The 11,516-nt window shown below is 43.4% G+C and overlaps 1 protein-coding gene across 2 annotated transcripts; it reads right to left on the minus strand.

Moving 5' to 3' along the window:
• Positions 1-291: 291 nt before the first annotated feature.
• On the minus strand, positions 292-7,928 carry sash3 (SAM and SH3 domain containing 3). Of its 2 annotated transcripts, none has more exons than XM_070962638.1 (8): positions 7,749-7,928; positions 5,970-6,065; positions 4,382-4,516; positions 3,574-3,709; positions 3,154-3,311; positions 2,516-2,728; positions 2,266-2,410; positions 292-1,020 (listed from the first exon to the last, which is right to left on the minus strand). In XM_070962638.1, exons 1-8 carry the CDS (start codon positions 7,803-7,805, stop codon positions 758-760), a joined length of 1,203 nt encoding a protein of 400 aa, XP_070818739.1. In that variant the 5' UTR covers positions 7,806-7,928; the 3' UTR covers positions 292-757. The 2 variants fall into 2 exon arrangements, with proteins under 2 accessions (XP_070818739.1, XP_070818738.1); XM_070962637.1 differs by having other exon boundaries at positions 627-1,020; positions 3,154-3,307; positions 3,570-3,709; positions 7,749-7,878.
• Between the last annotated feature and the right edge of the window lie 3,588 nt (positions 7,929-11,516).

The following is an 11,516-nucleotide window of genomic DNA, read 5'->3' on the forward strand; positions in this document are numbered from 1 at the left end:
AGTTCAGCCGTGCTTCTTTGGTCCAGGCCTAAATATCTCCTTCTTGCAGGATACTGGTGATCCCTTCACTGTCCATCTAGCACCACCATCAGGTCAGACTTTAAACTTTTCCAGTACAAAGATGGTTTTCATGGTAAACAAGTCACTTAAAATCAGCACTGAAAGCTGTGGAAAGACCTGGAGTTAAGATCATTTAGTCAAAATATTGACTTATATACTGTACATTTAGAATAACCTTAAGTTAAAGCATTTAAAACTAATAATTCATAAGTTACATCATCACCAACAGCTCACTGAATATTGTTTTATTCAAGTTCTATTTACAACAGGGTTATCAACTTCATGATAACGTGACATAAATCAGTGTGATGCACCTCATAACAAGAGAAACTGCTGAGAGCTACATTTGAATTCAAGTTGCATGAAAAACATCCGAGAGTATTTTACATTCATTTTTTGTATCAGAGTGCACAACATGAAAACGTTTAAGACAGAGATAACAAAGAAAAACACCTTTAAATTCTCAGCAGAAAACAAGAGCACACTTCAGACTTCAGGCTACGTAACAGGTTCGTTCTGCGGCAGATGATGAGAAATTGTGCTGTTTGCTCAACCATCAGGTTCACACAGTATTTCAGTCTTAAATTGTGTCACCAGTCCGCTCGCTTTAATGAAGAGGCATGTTTAACGGCACCAGACCTCCATCCACAGAGTCCACGACAACCACGATCAAAACAGTATTTTTTTCCTCCACTTCTCAAGACCCCTCGTCCACCGTCAGCTCCTGCAGCTGCTCCTGCACGGCATCCAGCTGCTCTGTTTGCTTCTCCTGCTCGTGTTTCTCCGCCTCCTGCTTTGTCTGCTCCTCAGATGCTTCATCCTGGTGGGCTTCCTCTGTCTTTGGCTCCTCGCGTCCGCTCTCCAGGTTCTCAGAGCTTTCGAAACAGCCCGAGTCCCTCGGCTCCTTGACTTTCTCCCCAGATCTGTCCTTCTGATCTTCTGGCTCGGACTCGTCGTCAGCTAGATGGGGCAAAGAGAGTCACTTTTTAGTACAGAAAAGCTTGACTCAGATCCTTTGTGTATTAATCCTGGACTGTAAGAGGCCTTTACATCATGTTCAGCTTCAGAGAAAAACTTAAAAATCAGGTTTTTTTTGTTTGTTGATGGTCTTAATGAGACTGAGTGACTACAGGTGTCATTGTTTACAACGTCACTAGGGGGCACTGTAACATGATCTTCCAATCAAATGTGCACTCTTAAGTTTTGAGCCTCCCCTTGTGGTTAATCTTTCTGTTTTTCATAAATTAACCTGTGCTCTCATCTTTGAGGGATTTTCACAATAAAAGCAGTGTTAAGTGATTTGGGGTTTTTTTCTGTTCAACAATGGTTAACTGCACTCTCTCTCTGCTTGGTTTCATATGTCAGGAGATGTGGTAGTTGGTACAAAGCTGGCTGAACAGGTTGGACTGATTCGGCCTCCTCGGTGTTCTTGAGGGCAGATTGACTCACTGCAAAAACCAACACTGCAGAAGAAAAATCTCACATTGAAAATTCAGCACTGCAGTGACAGTGAGTGAAGCATTACTGCTCTTTGAATGTAATATTTCAGAATAAATAGTCAATCTGTAAAATCTCACAGTCAGAAAGTATTGGATGGGCTTCATAAAACCATATTAATACAATAATATTAATAATAGATAGAAGCAGATAATGAATATTAGAATAAATGAGGGTTGTTGGTATATCTAAAATTGTAATGAGAAAAATGGTCAAACAGTCTCGTCCCACGTGCCAGTCTGGATTAACCTCTCTCTTTTCCTGATACTAATCTCACCACAGTGGATATGTGAAATTTGGGGACATCAAAAACAAAGTACAGAACGCTAATGTGAGTCCATAAACTGCCTCGCTGTCATTCCTGGTGTTCAGATCACGTAGAATGATTCGTCTGGAGCGCAGACAAGCTGAGACGTCGGGAGAAAGGAGGATTTCTTACGAGCGACTGAGCCTAACTGCAAACTCAGTGTAATGCTGTGCAACTGAGCCATAAAATGCGCCCAATTATGTAGCTGAGGCAGAAAAAATATGATGGCGGCATAATGTATTCCCGCCTCAGCCCGACGTCTGAGTGCCAGCGGCGCCTAGCTGTCTTTTAGTGGGGAAAAAAAGTCCAGAAATTCTGGACTGGGGCTTTTCTATTATTGCGAGCCAGCAGAGCAGCATGGTTAGGAAAGATTTCCACAGCTCCTCAGTGGGTAAACTTACAGTCTCTCAGCAGCTCAGAGGCACTCAGGATCTTGGAGCGCTGCTCTGGGTCGGTGATGTTCAGCTCGTTGAGGTGAGACTCCTTCAGTCCTGCAAAGTCCTCCAGGCTCTGAAAGCCATGCATGGACAGCAAAGAGCTCAGCTCCTGCAACACAAAAGAACACGTTATCTGAATATCCACAATTATAATGGAAACAACAACAACAAGTCCAGCTGCAGTGCAACAAACTGTCATCAGAGAGTGTCTCACAGTGAGGCCGATGCTGTCCAGCACCTCCTCCAGGGTTTTGGGCTTGGATTTGTCTCGGAGCGTCTTGCTGCTGCGGTGTCTCCTCCTGGCCGGGGGGCTCTCTTCAGGCAGCAGATTGACGTAGATGAACTTGAAGGAGCCCACTTTGTTGTTGAGCTTCCCTGTCCAGGTTCCCACAGGAGGCTTCTCGATGATGTAGATGATGTCTCCTTTCTGTGAGAGAGGACACGTGAATGTCAGGCTTAGTCAGGATGATGTGTTGATTATTATTACAGATGAATGAATGAAAGATCATTTATCACTATGAATATAACTTTGTCCATGTTCCTCTGAGTTGACTGCTAAGAAAATGAAAAGCTGAATGACACCAGACGTTTCATTTAACAGATCTCTCTTCCTGCACAGTTGTATAATCTACAACGCGGTGGCATGACCACGACTGAAATGATATTTTGTCCAACAGGCAGTCAGTGATGGGTCATGCAGTTTAAACTCTGCCTTGAAGACTAATTATCAAAAGGGCCAGTCTTATTTCACTCCGTTAACAAGCTCCCTGGAGGACGACTTGTCCAGACAGCGGAAGAGGTCGAGGGCCAGATCAGAGACGGCGAGGAAGACGTCCCCCCCTGAAGACTCACTTGGAGTTTGAGCGACTCCACGTCGTAGGGGCTGGGAGTGAAGTCCGTGTGGACCAGAGCGCGGCCGCAGAAGGGTCCGTTGTAAGAGACGCCGTTCTCCTCCAGCCGCATGCTGTCCCTCTGGCAGTACCCGCTGTCCAGGCTCTGTCTGTCGCTGCCTGAGATAAGAGACAAGAAGCAGGGTCAGACTCATCCTTCAGCTACAAACAGGAAAAACTGTGGACATCAGAAATGTGATATCCTCAGGAAGCTGTTATCATACTGAATCTAACAACGAGCGAATCGTGTCTCTGTTCAGATTTAACTTGATTTGATTTGAATCATGACTCCCAGATGGATGGTATCTTTGCCTCCCTCCTCCCTTCACCTGTCAATCACAGTTTGGAAAGCTCTGGTTTACAGGGACACAGGTGTACTTACTGCCTGACAGCTGGCGGGTGATGGGGCTGGGCATGGCGTCCTCTGAGCCTGTGGAGCACACAGACGTCCTCTGTCCTGCACTCAGATCTGGAGTCCAATCAGAGGAGACGGGGGACAGCTCCTCACCGCTCTCACCCTGCAGACGAAGAGGACGACAGTGCAGGTCAGAGGTCAAGTCACCTTCAGTTCACTGAGTTAATAATGCTGAGCTGAATCTGAAGTTCACAGAATGACGTCGCTTTAATTCACTGTGTTGACCAACAGGCAGTAAAGGTCCTCATTGCAGGACATCTGGCCTGCGAGGGACATACTAACACTGAACTGTTGCAGTGGGTTGAGGTGGAGCCAACTTTAATTTCTATTGGTGAGTTTATTCTTAGACAGTCCGTCATATTTTCATCAAATGATGAAGCTATGACGCAGGTGTGAGAAAGCAGAAGCAACCCAAAGGACAGCTGTCGGGTAAACACAGTGAAGTAAAAAGACCAATACTTGCCTCTGAACTATAGTATTACAACCTACAAATTGTACTTTAGTACAGTGCTTGAGTAAACGTACTGAGTTACTTTGCACCACTGAAAATCAAACATCAGTACATACATTTGTCCACTAGATGGAGACAATTTCAATCTTTTTGGACAGCTTCGTACTCAGATGTCCGGGTGTGTTTTTGGAGCATTGATGCTCCACAGTCCAATTAAATATTCCAGATACAGTTTTCACCTTTTTAACTATATTAACTGCGACTGCTTACATACTGCGATCTTCATATGTTAGTCAGCTGACTGACACCGTAAACTGGATTTACCCCCTCCTCAGCCAGAGCCTTCTGCACCATCTTGGATGTTTTGCGGGTCATGGTGCGGGAGATGACGTTGCGCCATTTCTTTCCCAGTTTGCTGCCACTTTTCACAGCTTCCTCTGCTGTCACACCCTCAGCCACCTGACGTGAGAGCAAAAAAAAAAAAAAAATCAACTACTTCCATCGACTTCAATCGATGAGTGGAGACGAGAGGATATGTGGTACAAACTTATTTAATCATGTGAAGTAGGTTTAAGAGCCAAAACTTTGCCGCTGATATAAACAAACTCTGGCAGTGGTTCACAGTGGCGTGCATCGCCCCCAAGACACACAAGCATTCGCTTCTCACAAATTAGAAAGCCTACGGACGTTGTGGTGATGGGGTTTGCATACGCCCATAGCGCTGATGCCACAAGGTCACATGCATAACACCAAAACACCTGCGCCTTATCTGCAGCCTACCGCTGCTGCAGGGCTGTGGGCTCAGTAATGAAAGCTAATGATGTTTTCAGTATTTTTACGAGGCACTTCATTATAACAAATGTACTGCGAGACGCTTTGCATTGGTTGAGGACACAGAGGTCGAGTCCCTTCCAATTTGCAAAGGAAAATAAAGCAGAAATGCAGGGAAGTGCTGTTAGATTTAGAGAAAATAGAGAAATTAATTCAGAATAATGGTCTGCGGTGGCTGTATGAGACTTTAATCACTGAACATTATTCTGTGGCGACTTCAAACGAGCAGCCAGTGGTTTATTTTATGATAACGAATGTGGAAATGACGGAAAATCTATCTATCTATCATCATTAGCATCGCTATATTTTCAAGGTTTTCACATACTTGTGGACTGTGATCATAAATTCTTCTCTCAAACCTAAATTGTGTTCAGACTTTCTCCGTTCAGCACAACACTGAAGAGAGATGACTGTCAAGCTGAAGCATGAAACATGCTGTAAATAACCACAAAAACACACCGCCTACACAGAGACAGAGAGGAAAGTAGTTGAATATAGAAATAAAAATGCATAACGCTGAATAGAGAATGTATAAATTCTCTGGGGGAGGACGATCAGACTCCTGATTAAATGCTCGCTGCCTCTGTCTGACAGAGGCTCTGTGCTTGGCTGCCTCACACCGGAGGACATCCTGTCTGCACGCTGCTGTCATCTGAGCTCTGTGCAACAGTTCTCGTTCTTACTTCCTCTCTTCTTCTGCACTTCTACACTTGTCCTCCAACTTCCACTAACAATACGAAGGCTCTTACTGGGAAGTTATTAAAGTTCTGTGAATTTTAAAGCGTTAACATCTCCCCAAATGTGCAGCAGCGTTAAATCAGGAAGCACAAACGGCGCTTCTGTAACAGCCGTAACTGATAACGGCTTCTGCTTGGCCTTTGTGCACTCTGGACGTCTCTGGACGCAGCGCCATTCGGGGGCTGGAGGTCACAGCATGACAAATGAGGAACAGCGTGATAAAATATCTGCAGAACTGCCATTTAGGAACTTAAAACACAAAGAGTTCAGAAAACATCTCCTTCGATGCATTGTGTGCGTGTGACGACGCGTTTGTGTGTTTGAGAGGAACAGTCCAACTTACATTCTCCTCTAAGGTGAACTCTTTGTCTGACGTGACAGGCGAGGTCGGCTTGTGCTTCATGAAATCCTTGAAACTGCTTGACCTCTGCAGAGTGAGCTGTGAACACACAAAGAGCTGCAGTTTAGTTAGCCATAATGAGAAACACCCAGAGTGTGAAACCACGTTAGAATTAACAGCAAAGGGAAAGTAATAACTCTTTCACCACAAAGCAAACGGTGTAAACACGTCGGTCCGTTAGTTTTGTGGTTTATAATGCTGATGACAAACAACGTGTTTTATCTCCTCTGAGATGCAAACAGACGGGATCTGCAGGACTTCTCAGGAGGAAAAACAGCACGCCTCTCCTCACAAAGTCTTCAAAGATAAAGTCGTGAATCTGGGTCATTAAAAGTCTGCATGTTGCAGATGGTGCTGTGGCTGCTTCTCAAACATTTTCTAAATGTAGCATTTAACATTTAGACACAGAGGAAACGACGTGTGGTGACTTATGATGGCCCCTGTAATAAATAGTTTGTATTCAGAACACTTTAAACTTAGCAAAGGTTCACAGGACCAGGTCAGAGAGTCTAATGTGTACAACAACACACATTCCTCATTTAAAACCTCCCAACTGAGGTGGTGGAACTGTGGGATTTTCAGCGTTGTGCTTAAAAAATGACTTAAATGATTAATTAGTTATTTTCTGTCAATCAGCTAATCAATTAACTGATCCGTCACCTGCATATGCTCAAAATTAAGCCTCATTCTGAAGCAAAAAAGCCAAAGCTTTTACTCTGTTGCTTATTTTTTTCTTCTATCTCTTGTGGAAATTCTTCATCTGAGTTTCCATATAACAACATGACACGGCGCCCTGCTTATCGCGGCGTATCCCTCTCGAGTGTTTGTTAAAACCACAGGAAACGGGCAAAGCTTGAGCAACTGCTGGCAGCCAATCATTGCAGACATCCAGTCAGAGTTGGTGGCTGATGGTCTCTGTCTGCGTCTAACCTGAAGAACCAAACCACCAGCGCAGTTAAGAGCACAAATGACCTTTATTATGAGGCTACTACGAGTTGTGCTGGGAAACGTCTGATCTTCCTGCCGCCGTTCTTCACCTTAAAAAGCCACAAAGCTTTCAGATAAATCAATCTTCTATTACAGCTGCTAGAGGCAGAGCAGTGACTCATGGCGCGAAGCAATGATGTTCTCCAGCCGCGATTACTGCCGGTGACAATTATGTGTTAGCAGCAGAAAACAAAGACAAAGAGATGCAATGGCGAGGCGTGAATTAGACCACAGGAGGGAAGATGTGGATGGAAAACAAGGGCACTGGTGTCGAGTGTAGGCGGCTCGATCTCATGGTGGCAGCTGGAGACGAAAGCACCAGAAGCCACAAAGCCTGCTGTGACTCAAACTACATCTGCAGCAATGATTCACCCTGCCAGAATAGAGGAACTTCGCTTTTCTAAAAAAGTACAAAGAATTTGCTGAGGCCAGGGAGCAGCTAGGCGCTTACAAACTGTTCCGTTTTAAACATGAAGATGAGCTTTAAGTTTTGTTGATTGTTCAGCTCCACCACAAAGGCTTGTGCTAACTTGAGCAGACATCCGGTGTGAAAAAGATGCACAAAGACAGCTCAGACGGAAAGCTGCAGCAAAAACTTGCAGTGTTTCAAGGACGTGACAAAGACTTCTTCACAATCACATTCTGGATTATTTACATTTCTGAAAGCGCAGTTTGAGCACGCTAACGCTCTGCCTCGCTGTCCAAAACAAACTAAAAGCCAAAACCTCGGCTCACCTTCCTCTTCTGCACCTGCTCCTTCTCCGAGGCGTTGGAGGGCCTTCGCCTCAGCATCTTCTCCTTCAGTGGTCCTGAGATCTCTCTGGACAAGAAGCCGTGAGAGCGCGACACCGGTTCCTATCAGCGCGGGTTTTCTGTCACTGTGCTGTCACTGCCAGAGCTGTCTGATGAAAACACACAGAGGAAGGTAGAGCTTCAGCGAACAGGGTGCAGAGGCTGAGAGGAAGTCACGTGGTCACACAGAAACCGAAGAGGCAAACCCTGTTTCTGGTGCCGGCTTACACGCAAGCTACTGAGCTTGTTACATGTACTTCTCAGCCTTGTGTGCAAAAGTTCTCTGCGGCTCTCAACTGAAATGACACAAGAAACAGTTCATGAAAGTGTCATCACAACTCAGTTCTGACTGTTAAGGTTTCTGTGAGTCTTGATTAATACAGATCATTTATTTATGATGGGATCAAATAATCATAATAATTGTTTAAACATGTTTAATCAGATAAAAGCTCTCTAAAAGGAGGATCAGGAGCAAGAAAACATCCTGTGTTTTTTCCACTGTGTTTTTTCACTCCCACAGACATTTTCAACTCCAGCAGGGTGGTGAATAAGTGATTTGCAGGAGGGATTTTTATTATGCGACACCACGGCTCTTGAGCTGTGTCTGTGACGTCCAGGCAGGTGTTTTGGGATTTTTCAGCTCCTTGTCCTCGTCATTCTCAAATGAGCACATGTTTGTTATTGCGCCCAAAGTGTGGAAGTGAAAGAAATCTAAAGATGTCATATTTAGAAACTCGGTTACGGCTTTGCAGCTGCAGTGGCAGCCTACAGGAGCCTACGGCTCATCCGACAGAGGACACTTATGCAAAAAGGAGTTTAAGAGACAAATGAGTTGCAAAACTCTAAAAACATCAAAACTGACAATTAAGTCAAAAACAACTTGAGTGAGTCACAGAAATGTGCGTGCTTCTGAATGTACACTCAGCCTGCAGGACAAACACTGGTAGTAAGGGAAGTACAATGCAAGTCAAGTTTAGCTGGGTATTTTGGTGGGGCAGCAAACCACATGATACGAGAATGCCCTATTTTAGTTTCCTGTCACTCGACGAAAGGTTGCCAGCAAATGTATGTCTGCAGAGCTTAAAGGGACGAAAAGAGTCTGAAAACAGCTGAGCGAGATTCTGATTCCACTGGATGCTTCCTGAAATTAAAGCATTCAGTAGCAACAATACACTAAAAATGCTCCATTATGAATAAAAGTGATGCATTAAAATGTTATTCGAGCAAATGTATTATCAGAAAGATATGCTTAAAGTATCAAATGGTCTCTTTCAGAAATATTAATACATGCTACTTGATATCCTGTTGGTAATTTCATCAATAACAAATTAGATTTTATGAACTGATCATATGATTTAAAGGTAAAATCTTTATCTGCAAAGTAACAAGTAGCTACAGCGGCCACATAAATGTAGTGGAGTCAAGAGTACAATATACATACAGAGTACAATAATCGACGAGTGGGGCCCTGTTTTGGTTATACTTGCACACATATGGAAACAGGTGATGCTATTCATATCATGGCACTTGTTTCATTAATTGACAGGTGGTGGAGCAAACAAGCAAAGAAACAATGTGCCAGCAAAGGCATTGAATGTTTTTTTAATTAATATTGGTTTTGGATTAAGGACATTTTTTAGACACTACTTTTGTTTGTTTTAAAGTCCACAGCGCACCTTTAAGTAAATGTACTCAGTTAATTTCCACCACTGCTGGGACATGAATCACCAGAGAGGACTACATGTATAGAGGTTGAAATTTAACAGTAACTTCGTCAGAAAAGGCAAAGCTGAAGAGACTTTTGTCCACACAGAACAATGACCTCATCCCATTGGTTCCCCTTTTTCAGGGCCTCTTTACCACAAACACAGAGCGGATATGGATGAGTAGGCCTTTTCTGAGAGCTGACCGACTCTGTCTGCAATGTTTCTCCATCCGCTTTTAGTCGTGCACGCGTTTGTCAAGAGCATGCAGATGCAAGGTGTGGTGTGACGGCGGCACATTCACACCTTCATCAAGTGCCCACAGAATAGTTGCCAGGCAACCGGCCGTCTATGAGCATGAGCTCGTCACGTGTAGAGGAAGAAAACTGATGATGAATATGATTTGTCACTTAATGTCTTTGTAGAAAAACAGAATTATGATATATTCAAAAACATGTCAAGTAAATTGAGTGGCTTTTGTAAACGAAATGCTACTGCTGGCCATCCATCAGCGAGAGGAAGCTAATGCCAGAAATATGTTCAGATAGATGAGGAGACTTAGACCATTTTCAAGTCTTTACGATAAATATGAGGCTACCACTAGCAGAGGGCTATCTTAGCTAACTTGAAACCGGGACAGCCCATCGTTCTGGTGCCATGTCGCCATTGGTCAGATTCCCTGCATTTGTCCCCCCAGCTATTCTGAAGCCCCAGTAGTCTGAAAAATGTCAACAAAAACCCACCCAATGCACCTCTGATTGGCTAGTGTATGTAGCTTGGTCAGGGTGAGGAATAAATGGTTGGTTAGATGGCCAGGATTAGAAAAGATGTGATAATTCCCATTGGTAAGCGAAGGTTTACAAAGTTGCAACACTTTAATGTGTTCAACTAATGTGTTGAACTGAGAAACTAGAGATGTAATTGATTGCTGCCTGCTGCCTCAATCTGTTACTGTCTAACAGAACAAATGATATTATTTAGACTTAGATTTTATTGATCCCAATTTGGGAAATTATTCTGTTGCAGGAGCAATTTAAACATACAGACAAACACAAAATATACAACAATTGTTTTAAAATGTACCACAATATATAAACGAGAATTTACCTCTATTAATTTGAGAAAATGTTACCTCTGGATATGACGACCAAACATCATCATATGAGACGTTCGTGCTCTACAGAGAAAAATATACAATAAAGTTTTCGCTATCAAACCTTTCCTAACTAATTTAAGTCACAAATCTGGCCCACTTTCAGACCGTCTTTTCAAACTTCCTGGAATCTCCGTATGTTACCTGGCAACCAGAACAAGTCTCTTGCTAATGTTAGCTGTTAGCTAGCTTAGGCTACAGCTAGCCAAAAAATATTAACGTTAGTGTCAACTTACCGCTTTTTGTGCAACCTCAAATGTCAGACGAAGTTGGAAGTTGAGAGTCTCTATGTGGGATCTTTCAGCCACATGTTTTTTCACGTTGCCGTCCGTCAGTTACCACGGCGTGGTCTTTAAAGTCAAACTAAACGTGATGTCGGACGTGTGTGTCCGCTGAGCGTCGCCAAACACGCCTCTGCCTGCTGTCCACACCTGATGATTGACTGCTATCAGATCGATTCACAGTGCAGGCAGCTTAAAGAGTTGATTCATTATAACATCATTTTTAGTGTTGTTGTAGTTTGTTAGCGTGGAGCTCATTTTAAATACTTTAAACACTACCCACCAAGTTAAATATATGAGAATGCATCACATTTACCTGGACCGTTGGTGGCGCTAATGAGCAAAGAAGTGTGGCAGTGAGCTGACAAAGGCAGCAAAGAAGAAAAGCATCCAAGTAAACAAGAGGATTTTGACTGCAAATGTTCAGCGAAGGAAACACATTCAATATGGCTATCTATCTATCTATCTATCTATCTATCTATCTATCTATCTATCTATCTATCTATCTATCTATCTATCTATCTATCTATCTATCTCAAGTTCTATGTGAAAAAGTTAACGTCCAAGTGAAGTC

The sequence above is a fragment of the Chaetodon trifascialis genome, chromosome 5 (genome assembly GCF_039877785.1).
Source record: "Chaetodon trifascialis isolate fChaTrf1 chromosome 5, fChaTrf1.hap1, whole genome shotgun sequence".
In the NCBI taxonomy this organism is placed as follows: Eukaryota; Metazoa; Chordata; class Actinopteri; order Chaetodontiformes; family Chaetodontidae; genus Chaetodon; species Chaetodon trifascialis.